Source organism: Podarcis muralis, chromosome 1, assembly GCF_964188315.1.
Source record: "Podarcis muralis chromosome 1, rPodMur119.hap1.1, whole genome shotgun sequence".
Classification (NCBI taxonomy): domain Eukaryota; kingdom Metazoa; phylum Chordata; class Lepidosauria; order Squamata; family Lacertidae; genus Podarcis; species Podarcis muralis.
In genome coordinates this window covers 80,987,562-81,006,373 of record NC_135655.1, presented here as the reverse complement: position 1 = coordinate 81,006,373, position 18,812 = coordinate 80,987,562, and the positions used below count along the sequence as shown (strand labels likewise).

The window sequence follows — 18,812 nt, the reverse complement described above, 5'->3', positions numbered from 1 at the left end:
CTCTGCTCATGTCGCCTGCCAACCCTCTTACACCCCCGTCTTGCCAACCCCCACTTTACAGCTCACCCAAACCCTTCAGCTCCCAACAGCTCCTTCCACTCCCAGCCATCTCCCCACAATGCCTTCTAACCTCCAGCCATCCCCACCTACCTGTGACACTTACCCAGTTGTCAATTCCTCATTGAAGCTTAAACTCCAGGGCCCCTAATTCCAGAGGGGCCCCAGAGTTGACTAGTCCACATTGCATCTAGTAGATGCAGTTTGAGTTGCATGACTCAAATTGATTGTTTTTTCGTTATGTATATTTCAACAATCCTAAAGTTTGAGAGTCAGTAGCACAGATGTTGTAAAGGGCATTGTAAACAACCCCACTGAAGAAGATAACACTGGTTAGCCAGACCTTGTTGCTAGTTGCAAAGCCCCCCCCCCCCATAACAGTTCTAGCTTCAGGGCCCCCAAACTGCAGGTGTGCCACTGCCTCCACAAATGGTAGCAGTAGCAGGATCTTGGGATAAGAAAATGCTAGCAATACTAATATGTGACATATTTTCAAGAACAGTAAAGAAATGCCTTTGGGAAAATTAGTCTCAATACTTTTTGAAAGCACAGTCTTTTTAAACAAATGTTCCTTCTCAAGATTGGTTCTAAACTGCTGGATTTCACTGCAAGCATTTTTTAAAAAAAATCAACAGTAACATAAAAGTAATTCAGCAGAATCAATTAAGGTGCAATCCTATACCTGCATACTTGGGGGTACATCTCATTAATGACACCCAAAACTGAAGGAGCCAGGGATTACTAGGGCTCTGCCCTAGAACATGGTCAATGAACTAAGAGTGGCTCTGAGCAAGTGTAACATGCATTTCCTTCACCACAGTGTAGCCACTTTTCACACCAGACATATGGGACTTCTAGCAGATCTTCCAGATCAGGAGATGTGCCTCCCAGGTACATTTGAACCTGGTTTCCCATTTGTAGAATTTAACAATTGGGAGACAATATCTTTCTTTCTAGGCTGTTTAGTTAATTGGTCGATAAGATACTAAATAAAAAGGTTTTAAAATTATTTAAAATAAGTGTCCCTGATTAATCAAACAGCGGATTTTAAAGAAGTATTTCATCAAGGGTAGGGAGTCTGTGGTCTTTCAGATGTTGTTGGACTATAGCTCTCATAATCTCTGACCACTAGGGCTGCATGGAATAGGAGTCCAACAACAGGTCACCCCCCCCCCACCCTACCCCCATTTTAAATACATATATAGGGTGGAATTCAACATAGCCCTAAGTACATGTGTGGAACTAGGTCTGCTTGTGCAATGGGTCTTCCCCCCTCTTCTCGCCCTGCACGCTCCCTAATCCTGTTCTGTGGGTTCCCCCAACACTCCAGAGCAGACTGGGGAGGAGAGGAGGGAAGGTCCCATTGCATGAGTGGTCCTCATTCTGTGTGCACATCAACTTAGCTGAATCCATTCTGCTAATCACTAGCAGGAGGCACTTCTTTCAGGCATTCCTTGTTCTTCCTCATACAGGACAGTATATCTCTAAGACAATGCCAACTGTGACACAGAAAACAAATGATAAGATTTCTTTACTCTGGTAACAGCCCTAACATAGACAAAAGCAGTAGGTCTTTGTATGATCATAGCTAAGATTAATCTTTGTGTCTACCAGGGAGCTACAAAAAATAGGGATAATATGCATGAACCAAATGCACAAATCTGAATTTATTGAGCTTGCTTGAGTAAGTGTTTGGATACAGCTAAATGTATGGTATTACATATGTGAGAAAAAAATAAACAATGTGAGTCACATTCACAACAGAGGGAAATGTAGGTTTGAGGCCATCATCTTCCCTCCAATGCACTGGTCTTTTCAGCTGAAACAAGAATTTGAATTGACAGAACAGTTTAATTTTCAATAGGAAAGTGAAAATATGTTTCCAGCAACAGAGCACTGGGATTTTCTAACTTCGGGCAACTTTGCCCACATCAACTTATCTGCTACTGAATCTTCTTATTTTGGCAAAGGATTCTGAGGTGTTCACTTAGAGCTCACCCAACTCTCCCCTGAGGCTGCATAGTTCAGAAGACAGTTGGTAGTAATGGGCAAGCTGGAAAATCCATCCTGACTTTCTCATTGAGTAGCCTCTGTTAAGCTTCTAAGGAACCCCAGGGGTTCTCCAGAACACAGTTTGAAAATCACAAGTAAATGGGGATTCCAAATATGGATGGAAATATGGCCGCTGAATATGCCATAGTCAGTTAGCTGAAGGGCAATCTATAAAGCAGCTTGTCGTTTGTAGAGACAGAAGCAGTCCCTGGGTTTTGGGAGGCAAAGGTTTTGCATGTCAGAATCCCAGATCTTTTGAGGGCCGAACACCTCTGGATCACACAGCTGCCACTTCCAGTAAACCTAATGAACATTCATGCACCATAGATCCCATTAAGTCACAAAGGTTGGCTTAATAGCAGGCAGTGAGCGCCAGCCCATCCAGTTTCCAGAACAATCCCTGTTCCGTTTGGGACCACAAGCCAACTCCTTGCCATTGTTCCACTGTACTTAGAAAGGACGTCAGAGGTGGGGGTGAGCATGCCACAGTGGAGAAGAATGTACTTTTAAAAACAAACACCGTTTAGAGAGGGGGAAAGGAAAGGAAAGCAGCCCCTCTTGGAATAGGACGGTGAAGCGTTTCAAATATTGTCACACCATTGCATGCAGAATATTTAAGAGAGTTTTGTTGTTGGTTGATTGTTCCTTCTTAAGGTATGCTTGGGGTGAAAGGTCAGCGTTACAGAGAACAGAGTAAAGGCAAGGTACAATGACATCCGGAGCCTGAGAGCTTGGGGTCGTGGCTGTCTCTAAAACAGTAGATGGGGTATCAGTCTTGAGATCCAGTCAAGGATGTCATTGAAGGTGCTGAAGCTGATGCAAGTCTCTGGACTTTAGGAGTGGCTGTTTGGCTCCAAGCAGGGTACACAGGATGTGTAGGAAGTTCTCGCATGCTGCCATTGCTCCTGATGGTTAGATCAGGATATACAGCAGCTTGAAGTCTCTCCTCTCCGTAAGGCACTTCAGCCTGGGGCTGCTGCTGCTGGCTGCTCTCAGCGAGACATCATCCGTACAAACTCTGCAGGAAGGGGATCCAAATATGTCATCAGGAGGGGAGAGAAAAGCATTTTCTATCAGCTGCTAGCCCGGAAGAGGGACTTCTTTTATAGATAACTAGAGAATGTATGGGAACCACCATCTCTCTGTCTGTCTATCCATCCAGCTCAGTTCCATATATCCCATCCCACTCTTCTAACATTCCGTCACATTTTAGAGCATCCTTCCCCAACCTGGTGCCTTCCAGATGTTTTGAACTACAATTCCCATCAGCCCCAGCATGGCCAATGGTCAGGGATGATGAGAGATGTAGTGCAAAACATCTGAAGTGTACGTAGTTGGGGAAGGCTGCTCTAGTATGGCCATGAAATACAATCCAGGACAGGGCTATGCAGAGTGAGGCTCACTAAATTCCCAATGAGCTTAACAGAACAATAGTTTGCAAATAATGAATGTTTAATGACTCTCATCTCCCCTACTTCCCCCTCCTAACTTTCTCTTTTTCTACTTTCTCCCCTCTCCTCTCCCCCCCCCCAACCCCACATTGTCTACAACAAAAAAGTCTCATACCAACTGTAATTGATTGGTATGAAGGATGCTATACCGGTAATTTAAAAACAGAGGCACTGAATGTACTTTTGTTACTTACAGAAAAATCTTTCAATAAAACATTTAAAAATGTAAATCAGCTGTGAGAAGCAACACTGTTGAGGAAGGGCAAAAACTGCTCAACACTTTCCTTGCTTCACAGAGTGCAAATTGATTTGGTCTCTGCTGTAGTGATATCCCTGAATAATAAACATATTAACTTTCTCCCATAAGGGCATGGGAAAAGGAAGAGTGCTGTCACTGAAGACACCATCACTGTACAGGCAAAACCTGATTCTGTCATTCAGTTGTGCAACTTCAACTGAAGGGAAGTGCATACAGAGCATGGGATATATTAGCATATTAATAAGCCTCTGGTTTAAAATAAAACCTAGGAACCCTGGCTTCCAAATGTTATCGTTATGATCCAATTCCCAACTATCCCCTCAAAATTAGAAGTGACTCCTCCTAAATCCAGTCTTGACTTTCTTCCTTTTCTTTCCTGCGTCAAGGATCTATAGCAGGTATGGAATTTCTGGAACAGGGGCCAAAATTGGGCCCAACCCAGGGGTTCAAATGTGGCCCATAAGGCTGTTTTCACCCAAACCATGCCCACCTGCCCCACAGTGACGTCAAGTGTGGGGCAGGTGGAGATGTGGCTGCCAGTGCACTGTAAGACTTCAGGAAGGCTGCGACAGTGCATGGGCGAGGGAAAGCAAGCTTCAAGCACCAGCTGATGGGTGGCAATGCCATAGCCTGCTGAGGTAGCTGCATACGAGTTCCCTGCAGGCAACTTGCTCACACCATCAATACCTCTAAAAGCCAGACTTCAAATTGGTTTGGCAGGACTCACAAGGCCCTATGCCTGGGGCTTCTCAAAGTGGCAAGAATAGTGTTTCCAACATCAGCAACCTGTTGGGCATTTGGGGACTACTGCACACAGGATTTTAGCAGGTCGGGAGGAAAACCCCCCTGTCAAATCATTTGATGTCATAATGGCATCCTGTGATTCAACAGGCGGGTTGTCCCATCCATCAGGCCAAGTTGGCCCATGGGGGGCAGTCAGATAAGGATTTGGCCCAAAGAGCCAAAATTGTTACCCACCCCTACTCTACATCCTGCATTCGTTTTCAAAAACAGGATGAGATCCTCCTCCCAGCCTAAATCCTCACTTCTTTCCCAGTTAGAAAAAGCAAATCATCATCATCCCTCAAAGGAAGGGCTTTCCTGATACCTTCAAAGTCCACAAGGCCATCCCCATTCAGATCAACATCTTTGAGTATCTCATCCACCTCACGGTAGTTCAGCTGCTGTCCCAAGAGTTTGCGCATGGCTTCCCTTAGCTCAGCTATGCTGATCTGTCCATCGCCATTTGTGTCAAACTGGAAGGAAACAAATAAACAACCCTGATTCCAGCACCTTGTTTAACCATCTACCATATCCACACAATTTTCCAGTCTCTTGTGCTCACCTCCCTGAGCGCAACTGAAGTAGATGGAAGCATATTGTTCTCTTGGAAAGACAAAACCACCTTTTTTTATAAAAAGAAGAAGACTTTTTGCACTTTGGAAAGTAGTAGAAAAACACATTAAAAAGTGCAGGATGAATGAATGCTTACTGGGAAGACATGTAAACACCCTGTAAGAAAATCAGGATGAAGGTTGATTCTTATATAATTACCCTGTAAACAAACAACAAGAAAGGGGATTCCAACGAAACATCAGGAAGAACTTTCTGACGGCAATAGCTGTTGGACAGTGGAACGGACTCCCATGAGAGGTGGTGAAATCTCCTTCCTTGGAGGTTTTTAAGAAGAGTTTGGATGGCCATCTGTCATGTATGATCTGGTTGAGATTCCTGCATTGCAGGAGGTTGTACTAGATGACCCTCGGGGCCCCTGTCTACGCTACAGATTCCATGAAATCTAAACAAATGCTCCATAAAGACTAGTCTAACCATGGCTTAAACTTTGTGCAAGCAAATCAGGATGAATGCTGAACAACCCCATCTTCTGGAAGAGTCCAAATCACAAAATGATGGTTGGGTGGGTGCACTGTTCTCAGGTGGCAGAAAAACTTCAGGAAGGCTGAAGTGACAGTGTCAATCCACTTTCCTTCCTGATTGCCACTGACATCCACACATGTACACCAACAGCAAGAGTGAAGTGCTTTAAGTGGCACTGATGAAATCAAATGAAGCAGCTGAGAACTGTTTGTGTAGGGCTGCAATACATCCAGGTTTTCCCGGAATCAGACTGTCAAAATGGCATCATTCTGGGCGGACTTTTGCCCAACTGGCAACATGTCTGGGGAAACCCAGACATACGGCAACTATGGCAATTTTTAAGGGAAAATGCTGTAAAAATCCCAAAAAAAAGCACCCCCAAAAAGCTCAAAAACTTTGACCCAAAAAAAAAGCCAACTTTGTCTGGATTTTCACTTTTGGGAATATAGTAACCCTACGTTTGTGTTTTGTGTTGCCTGGGAGAACCACTATATGAGAAGACAGGACAGCGGAATGAGAAATAAGATTCCTCAAGATACCACCCAGTCACCCACCGTCTGATGCTACCCTCCTCTGGTCCCTCGAGTTGAGTCATGTGACTCTCACCTCTCGGAAGGCATCCCGCAGTTCTTTCACCCCAATCATGTCTGCCGTTTCTGCCAGCATCTTGGGGCCCATCAGTTCCACAAAGTCATCAAAATCCACCTTCCCTCCAGCTATAGATGCAGAAAAACAGTTTCAGCCAGAGCCAGACAGTGCTGGGTTAGATATTATAGTATATATAATTATACTCTGGGACAATTCACAACCAACATAATGGAAGAATTTTCCCATTTGTGCTGCCGTTCCCATCCCTACCCTCTCCGTTGCCACTTCTTGTGTGGAATTTATCTGCTTATGCAGCAAACCAGGAGAGTGAATAGGCTCCCATGAATGCAAACTCTTGAGTCCTGTCAGAAAAGCCACACAGCTGATGACATGTCCTTGCATCAGCTGATTCACACCACCATTTTGCACTTGGTAATTACCGTATTTTTCGCACCATAGGACGCACTTTTTCCCCTCCAAAAATGAAGGGTAAATGTGTGTGCGTCTTATGGTGCGAATGCAGGCTTTCGCTGAAGCCTGGAGAGTGAGAGGGGTCGGAGCGCTCCCGCTGCTTGCGGAGACTTGCCTGCATGCCGAAGCCTGCGCGCGCTGAGATCAGCGCGCCCAGGCTTCGCGGACCTCTCCGCAAGCAGCGGGAGCGCTCCCACGGCTTGCAGAGAGCTGCCTGTTTGGGGGCTGGGGTCGGGGGAAGCTCGAGCTTCCCCCGCCCCAGCCCCGCGCCTGGGGGAAAAATAATTTTCCCCACTTTATTCCTCCCCCAAAAAACTGGGTGCGCCCTATGGTCCGGTGCGCCCTATGGTGCGAAAAATACGGTAGGTGCTGCTCCTGCCAAACTGAGTTTATTATACAGTGGTACCTCGGGTTACATACGCTTCAGGTTACAGACTCTGCTAACCCAGAAATAGCACCTTGGGTTAAGAACTTTGCTTCAGGATGAGAACAGAAATTGTGCTCTGGCGGCGCGGAGGCAGCAGGAGGCCCCATTAGCTAAAGTGGTGCTTCAGCTTAAGAACAATTTCAGGTTAAGAACAGACCTCCAGAACGAATTAAGTTCTTAACCCAAGGTACCACTGTACATGCAAAGTAACTGATCGATCGAGCCAGGCATCTCCAGTAATAAACATCTCTTACCTTACAGGGTGCTCGTAAGGATTACTGAGATGATAATGTGCGAAATGCTTTGAACACCCTATACAGATGCTTAAACACTATTATTAGGCCACAGTCTAGTGCTGTCGCCTCATCCCCTCTGACATTTCTGTGGGAAACTCATGGCCATCCAACTATTGCTGGATTATAACTTCTAGCATCATGGATCAATGGCCATGCTGGCTGCAGCTAATGGGATCTGGACTCCAACAACATCTGGAGGGCCACAGGTTCCCTACCTCTACTTTAAGGAGATATATCCAAGAAGTGTTTGCATCCTCCCCTCCCCCTTTTTGTGTGTGGTCATTTTGCTTGAATGCCAAACTAGATCCAGCAACTGTGAAAATCCATTTCTTCCCCCTGAAACATCATACTGTAGTATTTAACTCAATAATGCTAGGCACATACTGATCTGCTGAGACAATTCAATGAGCTCCATCTCAGTGGGCATGTAGCCCATGGTTCGCATACATTCCCCCAGGTCTTTGTAGCTGATGTAGCCGTCATGGTCCTTGTCAAACTCTCGGAAGGCCTCCTTTAGCTCTGGAAAGAGAAGGGAAGCAATAAGAATCCCCCTGGAAAGCAGGTAATGCATCTGTGTCTTGCAAACACCAAGTAAATGAGAAGGGAGTGATGGAGTTAGCATCTGATTTGCTACACAGTGAAGGAGCTGCTATGTTTCATCAACAGCCCTTCCTCACTTTTGGAGTTCAGCTCCAGGGACATATGGCCTTGGCCCGGTATACCTGAAGGAGCGTCTCCACCCCCATTGTCCAGCCTGGATACTCAGGTACAGCACTGAGGGCCTTCTGCGAGGAGTGAGGTTACAGGGAACCAGGCAGAGGGCCTTCTCAGCAGTCGTGCCCGCCCTGTGAAAGGTCCTCCCATCAGATGTCAAGGACATAAACAACTATATGACTTTTAGAAGACATCTGAATGCAGCCCAGTATAGGGAAGTTTTTAATGTTTGATGTTCTACTGTGTTTGATGTTGTTGGAAGCTGCCCAGAGACTGGGACAACCCAGTCAGATAGGTGGCATATTAACAACAGCAGCAGCAGCAGCAGCAGCAACAACAACAACAACAGGAATGCCACTAGAGGGATTTTCAATGCTAGTCCAATCAGAAATTTGTATGAGGGCTGAGTCCATAATTAGAGTCAAGGAACTGAACTGGATATCTGATAGCTGCCCTCTAGATGGGGTGGTAGGCCCAGGAGAGGCGAAGGGGGAAAGCAAAGCAAGGGATTCATACAACTAGAATGGGAGCAAAGCATAAGGAAGCCAGAGGCAAGTTGACAAAGCAACAAGGCAGAACATTAAGCAAAACCAAAGAAGCTGAGTGAAGCATAGCAGATGCAGTAGACTTCTGGTTGGTTGGACTAATGACTAATGACGAAGGCAGGATCCATGAGGTTCCCCAAAGACAATGTTAGCCAACGCAGTGGCCTCCGGATGTTCTTGGACTACACATCCCATCAGCACCAGCCAGCATGGCCAATTATCAGGGATGATGGGTGTTGTAGGCCAGGAACATCTGGAGGGCACCATGTTGGCTAACCCGACCCTAAGAGGTAATGTTGAGCATCAATTTTCTTATTACCTTCGATCTCCTCTGGTCGCAGTTCTCTGTCCTGGGGAAAGAAAGAGAGTAGAGGTTGATAAAACAGATATCTATCATCTATCATCTATCATCTATCACCTATCATCTATCATCTATCATCTATCATCTATCTATCTATCTATCATCTATCTATCTATCTATCTATCTATCATCTATCTATATCATCTATCTATCTATCTATCTATCTATCTATCATCATCTATCATCTATCTATATCTATCTATCTATCTATCTATCTATCTATCTATCTATCATCTATCTATCTACTTTGCCTGCCCACATCCAATCTACTGATCTCTTAGTCAGAAGCTGTCCCAGATTAAGGAAGTCTTCCTTGCCCTCTCTATGAACAGAAAAAAAACTGTTACTCCGTGCATCCTGATTCTGTGTGTGCTTACTTCAAAATAAGTCCCACCTCGCTTAAAGGGGCTTCCTACCAAGTCACACTGCATCACTGTTGGATTCCATGCAAATATTGTGTCAGAATACTGTGGCTACAAATTCCCTGGAGGAAAGCCCTTCTGGCTCCCTGCAGAAAGGCAATAGGGGCAAGAGTTGTTCTTCCAGTGATAGTTTCCTAGGCTTGGTGTTTGTGTAATGCAGCCCAAAGGCTGGTGCGTGTCAGTGGCTAAGAGATTATTAACAGCCCCCTCAGGCGAGTGCTCTGTATGGGTGTATTTTGCAACACGTTCTTGCCACAATAAAAGTGCATTAATTATACAGTTCTGCTGTAGTTTGTTCTGCAATGTTGCTCCAATGCTCTCACAGTGTTACTGTCAAGAAAGGCTACAGCACAACAAAAGCAGGGCAGAAATAAGTCAGAATATTTGTGGTATAAAAAAGTTGTGTGGTTGCAGAAGGATGTTATGGGGCATACACTGAATGAAAGTGAAACCTTCCCAGTATTGGAAGCAGGAATGTACTTGACGGCCCCAATAGCATACGATAATGAACACAAATAATCATGGATGCACCAAAGAAAGGGCATTTGAATGGCCCCTGTTTTAGGAAACCCTTTGCCATGGCTTTTCCATGAACTCACTTGAAGACCTTAAGGAAATCGCTCGCGCTGTCAACCACAGCCTGCCCCCCTTCCCACATATCTGTAATATATAGGTATTTACTACTATCCCACCTTACAGGGTAAAGATTGCAATAAGATAATGTATGTGAAGAGCTTTGCACCATTTAAAGCCGTAAACAAAAGTGCCGATCATCACCAACATTGCCTCATTGCCTGGCTGTTAACCTGTGCAACATGGACTCAGTGAAGGCACCCTTTCACTAGCCTTTTTCCATGTAGGAATTAGTTTATATACTGCAAAACACAATCTGCATGGTTTTAGATCATGGCATGAACGATTTCTCTTCCATAAGTCCATGGATTGAACAGCGGCGGCACACATCAACCTCCCAATTTGTAGACCTGTAGCAAAATATAACACTTATGTTTGATTTCTTATGCCACCTTATCCATGTTTATTCCTTAGTGAAGATTACTCCGCAGGGAGGAAAGAGTAAGATTTAATTATTGGGTTGTCTTTGTTTTTGCTTTTATTATGTGTTTTCTGTTTTTTATATTGTGATTTTATGTTGTGAGATCTACGAGTATAGGGCGGTACACAAATTTAATAAATAACAACAACAACAACAGGCCCACGCTATGTTCCAGCACAGGGGCATACTGAAGGTTTGAGGAGCAGGGCAGTCCATGCAAAGAGAGAAGGGGCAGCTACACTCTCACGCTCAGCATAAATGGTGCAGCAGCAGTAGATGTGCAATACATACGATTTGCGTGATGGCGATGCTCTGGCGCAAGAAGATGCAGGCTGGCCCCACCAAGCCATGCAGGACCGAGTAATTCTGCAATGGCGGATACTGCGTGCCGTCAGCCCCTTCGTCCATGTCGTTGCTGGTAGAGGCAGGGGAGCCAGGAGCCTCAGCGGAGGGCTGCTTATTCTCCTGTAGCATAGCTTGCAATTAGCTAAGTACAGTTAGAGACCCCGATTTCCCCCTCTATCAGGACCTGGGTGTTTAAGGCCCAGGCTTTAGGGAAGCAGGGTATCTGGTAATGGAGAGTATGGGAAAGGGAGCAACAAAGGGGGAAACAAGACATATGCTAGAGAAATAACACAATTTCCCCCTAAAAGAAACCCATTTTTCTCATCCTTAAATTTATCTCAGTGCCTCAGCATCTCTGCTCATTGGGCAATTGCCACAATTAGGCAGACCTCCATCTCCACAATGCTGGGGTCCCCAACCTGGGGCCCTCAAGGTCTTCCTCTGGTGGCCACAAAGCCTTTGAGCTCCCTACCCCCACATCGCCCACTGCCCCCTTTGTCATGAGATGGTGAGGATAATTACCATTTTTCTCACTGAAAAGTTCATGAAGCTGAAGGAGGAAGTTGAAAGAGCGACACTCCCTCTTGCTTCCTCTCTCAGTTCAAAGAGCTTTTCAAAGTTCAGGTTGGCACCTGAGCAGATGGACAGAAAGTAAAGCAACCAATAATGTAGCAGAGAAAGGGAAGGAATTTGGAAGAGGGAAAGAGAGCAACTATGAGGTGGGAGAATGCATGTTCAAATGAATACACATTAGATCCAACAAAATGGAGCCTCTTAAAACTGTGTGATTTCAATGTGAGTTCCCCCTCCCCTGCAAAACCATCCCCAAATCATTGAACCCCTCTATCCTCATTGACCGCCCCATAAAAATCACAGATACAGTGTCTTCCAGGGCAATCCTTATGGATCCAAGGCACTACCTTCTCGGTAGTGGCACCCGCCCTGTGGAATGCCCTCCCACCAGATGTCAAAGAGAAAAACAACTACCAGACTTTTAGAAGACATCTGAAGGCAGCCCTGTTTAGGGAAGCTTTTAATGTTTGACAGACTATTGTATTTTAATATTCTGTTGGAAGCCGCCCAGAGTGGCTGGGGAAACCCAGCCAGATGGGTGGGGTATAAATAAATTATTATTATTATTATTATTATTATTATTATTATTATTATTATTATTATTATTATTGCAAGGGTTCCCCCCAAAAAACAACCATCAAATTATAGGTAATGTCTCTATTTTCAAATATGTGTTCTGGGGTTTTTTGTGGTTTTGTTGTCCTCCTATGTAAAAACCATAAAGATTCATAAGGATCTGTGTCTTGCTGATAAGCTGAAACTTGGTCCTGCAGGCCAGCCTAGCAACAGAGAACAAGAATTATCAGAAGGCTTAAGAAAGTTGGCAACAACTTGCCTTCCATTGGCTCTGCCCCCAGGACAGCTGTTGGCTAGTTTTTAAGGAAAAGCTATAGGAAATTCACAGGCATTATGGTAATATGGTGCCCTGTGTGGGGCCAAAATTTAACGCCCTCAAAGCCCCAAGTCGCCTTCCCAAAACCAGGTAAGGGAGGTGCCAGGCTGGGAAGGAGGCACAGGGATCTGGCAGGGTCCTGGAGTCCCCTGACTCCTTCCCATAGCTGGGCAAGTGCTAACTCAGCTTTGAGAAGGAGGTAGGAGGACTCTAGGACCCTCTCATAGCTCTCATGCCTCCTTCCCAAAGCCCAGCACTTACTAGGCTTTGGGAAGGTTGGAAGGGGACCCTTGGCTGTCCTAAATCCACCACTGCCACCAGGACAGTGAAGAAGGGAATACCCAGAGCTCCCCCCCCCCCATGAGATGGCCTGTGAGTCATCTGAATCTGAGTCCTCCTAGGGGAAATGTCTCCACATACTATACAGAGAGAGATGCCACAATTAGCTCTCTTGCTCTCTCTCACACACTCTAACACACAAAGCAATGGCACATATGCTCTAACAACAAGAAACATGCACTAGCACAATTGCTACGTTTCTTGGCAGTCCCTCTGTATCTTTCCGTACACATCTGCACCACAGACTTACATTTTATTAAACAGTCCTTTTCCTTCCCTAAGGACTCCCAGGGAACTGCGGTTTTACACAGAGATCTTTACCAGAATTCTCAGCATTTCACTAAACTCATTATTTGGGATAAGTCATGACAGCTGAATAAAACTGATGTAGCTTTGCAGTGCTAATATCCCTTAACTCTGAGTAAATACAGATGAACCTCTACCCAGTGCAATTCACTAGGGGGGACTGCACACACAGCCCCTGGAAAAGAGGACCATATGTATAGTAACATTATCCTCACCCATATGGTTGGATGGTATACCGTAGTTGATGGGTCCCTCATGTGGTTAAACTGTGGTAATGTGGCTATTACTGTGGTATTCTCCCTCTCTCTCTCTCTCTCTCTCTCTCTCTCTCTCTCTCTCTCTCTCTCTCCCTCCCTCTCTCTCTCTCTCACACACACACACACTTAAATTCAATAATATTGATATATACAAAAATGGGGGCAAACTGCTTCCTAGCATTTGCAGGGTTGGAGATCTCTCACAGATCTTAACCACTGCCTCCCAGCTTGCTGGACCCCTTCTGTGGGCTGCTGCCCTCCAGTTCTCTGATTTCTTCCCACTCTTCCTTCTCATCTGACCAATCCCACCAGGATACAGTGGTACCTCTGGTTACAAACTTAATTCGTTCCAGAGGTCCGTTCTTAACCTGAAACCGTTCTTAACCTGAGGTACCACTTTAGCTAATGGGGCCTCCAGCTGCTGCCGCACGATTTCTGTTCTCATCCTGAGGTAAAGTTCTTAACCCGAGGTACTACTTCTGGTTTAGCGGAGTCTGTAACTCGAAGTGTTTGTAACTTGAGGTGTTTGTGGTAACCTGAGGTACCACTGTATCTCCATGGGGCTCATGCCAAGGACAGACTAGGGCAGCTCCCCAACAACTGTCCTGCTCTGCTGTCACTGTACACCTCACACCAATGCTGCCTTTTTGGCAGTGACGGATGCGAGGAGGAGGGAAGTGGCAGGTTCATTTTACACATATTTACACCTGAAGCCTTCAATAGAGGGGAGGCAGAACATTACACCCCAAGAGTGTCCCTCATTGCCCTTCTCATAGCTACAGTGAGCCTGGGTCTAAAGTAGCACCCAGTCATGGCCCCTGGCAGTGGCGGAGCATGCCTGAACAGCGGCCAGGGCATGTGAGTGCCGGGGGGGGGGGGCAGGACATGGAGGGCAAAAGCAGCCCTCCAGCCCCAAGGCGCTTTGTGAGGCTAGAATGATCCCAGCCTTGCAAAGTGGCACAGGGCTGACTTGGGGAGGGTGGTGTGAGCAGCGTGCCTCAACCCAGGAAAATGCACCACGCTACACCCCTGGCCTTTCAGCGCAGCATCTTTCAGCCAGCGCCACATGGCGATCTCCCCTTCCTGCTTCTCCTTCCCAGAAAAAACCCTTGCCAAGGAACTGCTCCCCTTCTGTCTGCTTGTCCCCTTTCTACCTGCTATTCCAAGCCTAGTCTTAAAAGGTGACCTCCATCTTCTTCATCGCTCAGTGTAACAGTGGCAACCTCCATTGGAAGAGACCCAAGGATTTTCCTGTGATGGGCCACCAACACATTTTGTCATGCTTAACAGCTTCTATCCCCGGTGAGCCCCTAGCCTGGAAAAGGAGCTAAGCCTGCATTTTTCTACTGGCCTGGCAACTTTCCTTCAATATGCTAAATATTATGTAAATTATAACACTTTATTGAATTCTAGTATTCACTAACTCTAGCAGTTATGGGTGCCCTTGCACCCTCAAACTCTGTTACCCCAGCTCTATAACAATAGCAAAAAAAAAAAAAAAAAGGATAATCCATGTAATGAATTAACTCATTATTTACCGGTAGCTCCTTCATATTTTCAGACGTGGTCACATTTATTTAAGTGAATGAACTGGGGCCCCTCCCAAAGGTCCCCCAGACCATAAATCTGCCACTGGTCATGTGCCTTCTCTGCTCAGGCACTGGTGGCAATACATACCATACAATGACATGCAAGAATATGAGAGATACCATACATTGTGGCACCCAATACCCATAGAACTATATCAGAACCCATAGAATTATATCAGGAGCATACTGAGTCTCACCTGGTTGAATCTTCATTGACACAATCCACAAACAGGCCTTGTATGATACACCAAGAGAAGAAGGAAGCATTGAATGAAATCTAGGAGTTTGAGGTTGTTACTGTTTGCTTAGATGCAAAAAAAGCAAAGAGGATCTAGATGCTGGCCTAAGAAGGACTAAGTAGATGGAGAAAAGGGGACCAAGTAGATGGAGAAAAGGGGGTCACTGAAGCCTTCTGCAGAAACTACCCTATTCTGAAGAACACATCTACCGTACCTTCATTCTAATAACCTGGAACATTGGAACCTGGCCTTCGTAGGAATCGGAGATGATGCCACAGCCCCCCATCTGGAGTGGTACCACAGGGGCCTATCATTCTCGCCATGTTCCCTCAGATAACGGACCTCAGCCATGGGGCTTCAACCACTGACAGGAATCCATGCACACACTCTGGGAAGCGAGGAAAGTAGACAGACAGACATGCAAAGAACCAGACACACACAGGGATTCCAACACAAAGGCATGAAGATGTAAGGCTGAAAAGGGGCACCCTCCCCTCCGTCCTCTCCCCCTACCTTGGAGAGCCGCCTGCCCGGTGTTTTGGTGCAGTTGCCCATGGCTGCTAAGTCCCCCCCATCCCACAGAGCACAGTATGGGGCTGGAGGCAGCTGGCGCCGATGGCAGATATATATATTTTTATAGTAACAAGTGATTCTCTTCCTGGGAGGTTTAGACGCTTTGGGGATTTTCAGGGTTTTTATTGTTGAATATATCCAGAATATTAAGGGAAAGTGAACAGAGGGGGGTGGAGGGAGGGAGGGAGGGCGTGGGCCACAGCCATAATCCTCAGGATTATATGCAACTCAATCATAGATGGTGCTAAAGCAGAGAGAGCAGGGAGCAGGCAAGCAGCTCTTCTTCAGAGCATTTTAACTCCACAGTGGTCCAGGAAGGAGAGGGCCAGTCCCGCCTTTTGCTTCCTGACTCACATCCAAAAGCCCCACTCAGATGCTGTCCATAAGCGGTTGGAAAGGATGGCTGCCCATCAACATGCCCCCTCCCCTCAGAGCAGTGAGGCCATAATCTCCCGTGACAATCAAGGAGATTTTCGAATCTTTGTTCCAGGGAGTGGCTGCATCCACTGAGCTCTGATGCTGAGAGACCCAGCCACATTACTGGGCGAGCGAGATGGTACGGTGGGGGCAGGGTGGGGCGGGGATAGGGATAGGGGAAGCGTGCATTACCAATTGTCAGTCAGACTTATGGGTTGGCCACAAGATGTGAACCAGTTAGCAGAATCCACTGTATTATTTATAGACTCACAGTGCATTTTCATGAGTGACGTTAAGAACTCCTCTTCATCCCTAATGCATTACTTGCAGATGTTGCTCCCACCCCCACCCCCACATGCAGAAGGGAAATTGGAAATTTTCGTTCAGAGGCTAGTTCTGATCTTCAGGACTCTTATTTGGGAAGTGAAAACACAACCCTTATATCATTTGTGAAAATGTATTTGAATCCTAACAGTTCATGTTAAAACTGGATTAAGTGAGATTGACCTAACTACTTTTTTTCTTGAAAATCTCCCCCTGCAAACCCCCTGAAAAGAAAGATAGCAACTTCCTTAAGCATCTGCAGGATATAAAATAAGTCTAGATCCATCTGAAGTGTTTCACAGCTCATGGGCTACAGATTTCAGAGTTGGCAATGGTGGTGTGATAAAGCAAGTCATTGTACAAAGCATTTACAATCACTTTTTCCTGCCCTGCCTTTTTACTAATCAAACAGGTTTTGCAGATTTATAGGATAAAAGGTATGAGTCACACTACTGGCTGGGGCTGATGGGAGTTGTAGTCCAGAACAGCTGGAGAGCACCAGGTTAGTGAAGATCATCTTATGACTTTTTATATGTAAGTGAAGAGACTGGCAAGTATTCTGATGCACATTTCCAAGGCGGAGGTCAAATTTCAAGGTTTTTAACAACAAATCTCAACTTTTGCAAACTACCGTATTTTTCGCTCTGTAAGATGCACCAAACCACAAGATGCACCTAGTTTTTGGAGGAGGAAAACAAGAAAAAAAATATTCTGAATCTCAGAAGCCAGAACAGCAAGAGGGATCGCTACGCAGTGAAAGCAGCAATCCCTCTTGCTGTTCTGGCTTCTGGGATAGCTGCGCAGCCTGCATTTGCTCCATAAGATGCACACACATTTCCCCTTACTTTTTAGGAGGGAAAAAGTGAGTCTTATAGAGCAAAAAATACGGTATCACTTTAACTGTGATGAATTCACATTCTTAACACTCTTCTTTTGTCTCATCAAATATACAAGGTGATAATTTCACAGTACCTATGTGGCCCTCAGGACTTAATGCGCACCACACCCCATCTCCCCAGGGCATGCCCCTCAAGAGTCCTTATCTACTCTGAGTGAAACACAGCCAGGCACCAATTAATACATCTCACCATAGTAGGGAAGTTGCCTGAACGGTTGATGGATAGCTTCTGGGCTCCTGCACACCTTCTTATGATTCTGTATCATGAAGCCAAAACTCAGTCCTGACAGCCCTTGAGAGGACTCCTTTACATACTTTTTAAAAGGACACTGGCCTCCCTCATTTGGGTGGCCAAGTATAGGCAACTCCCTGTTTGTGTGGGGGTTGCGTGCCAACACACCATGCGCATCGGCACCGTCATGCCATGCCTTCCCTTCTGCCGCTGCCCCACTCCATCCATGTTCTGCCCCCCTCTGAGGCCGAAAATGGTGCTGAACATGCACTAATAGGGTGTTCCCTGTACTGCTGCTACTGCTCCTGAGTAACACCAGTAGGAAAGGGCCCCCACATTCTTATGGGAGGACATCAAGAGGCAGTGTCAGAGACAGGACCAGCCTGAATCAACACCTGGGGCACTGTTGCTGACCTGCTAGTATTGGTACCCTGTTCAAGAGCCTGCACACAGCCCGGCAACCACTTACCAGCTGGGCAAATGGATGGTGCTGATCCAGCCTTCCTCTGCCTCCAGCACCACCACGGGACACTCCTCCCCAGTCTCTGCTCAACACCGAAAGCCAAGTATCACTTCCTCCTGCACCACCTCCCTAGGGCACTGGCCACTTTAAAAGTAATTATATAACTTGTCAATGGGGGCAATTCAATCCACCATTTCGGGACTGTGTTGTCCAAGAACACAGCTCAGTCCAGCTCATGAGGCTCCGTTAAGGCAGCAGGGCCTGGAGATGTGATGGTGCCATTTCCTGTATTCTCGTCAACTGCAAGTGAGCTCCTTGGAGAGTATTTACACACCTTATCTCTGTAACTTTGCATATCAATAACTATGGTAAAAAGCCACATCCTGTTTTCTCACTGTAAGAGCATGGCAGCCATTTTGAGTGATGTGATCTTGTGCAATTTTGTGTCCCGAAAAAGTGCTCCTCTCAAAAAAGTGCTTTATTCAGGGTCATGATTTTGTGTGGCACCCTAAAACATTAGTTTTTGGGCACCATGTGATCAATGCCCCCCAAACCCCCCACATATTTTGGGCTCCATAATTTTGCATGGGTCAAGTAACTTGTGTGGGAGTATGGGCGGAAAGACGCATGTCCCGGTTTGGGGACTCAAGATGTTGGAGGTCTCCCTTCTCACTAGCTCTTTCTTCAGTCTGGGACATACCATGTTTTAAGGTGAAAGCGTTGATCCGCCATCATATGTTTGAGATGGGGGGGCGGACAGAGGATTAGGGGTTTTTTTCTGCAGGAAGAG

The 18,812-nt window shown here is 46.0% G+C and overlaps 1 protein-coding gene across 2 annotated transcripts; it reads right to left on the bottom strand.

The window, feature by feature from the left end:
• Positions 1 to 1,571: 1,571 nt before the first annotated feature.
• On the bottom strand, positions 1,572 to 18,326 carry CABP2 (calcium binding protein 2). 2 transcript variants are annotated; one of them, XM_077932808.1, is made up of 7 exons: positions 18,029 to 18,326; positions 10,867 to 11,040; positions 9,058 to 9,088; positions 7,864 to 7,998; positions 6,304 to 6,413; positions 4,928 to 5,075; positions 1,572 to 3,127 (listed from the first exon to the last, which is right to left on the bottom strand). In XM_077932808.1, the coding sequence occupies exons 2-7, from the start codon at positions 10,981 to 10,983 to the stop codon at positions 3,102 to 3,104; spliced, it is 567 nt and encodes a 188-aa protein (XP_077788934.1). In that variant the 5' UTR covers positions 10,984 to 11,040; positions 18,029 to 18,326; the 3' UTR covers positions 1,572 to 3,101. The 2 variants fall into 2 exon arrangements, with proteins under 2 accessions (XP_077788934.1, XP_077788933.1); XM_077932807.1 differs by lacking the exon at positions 18,029 to 18,326 and adding an exon at positions 11,443 to 12,576.
• Positions 18,327 to 18,812: the final 486 nt, after the last annotated feature.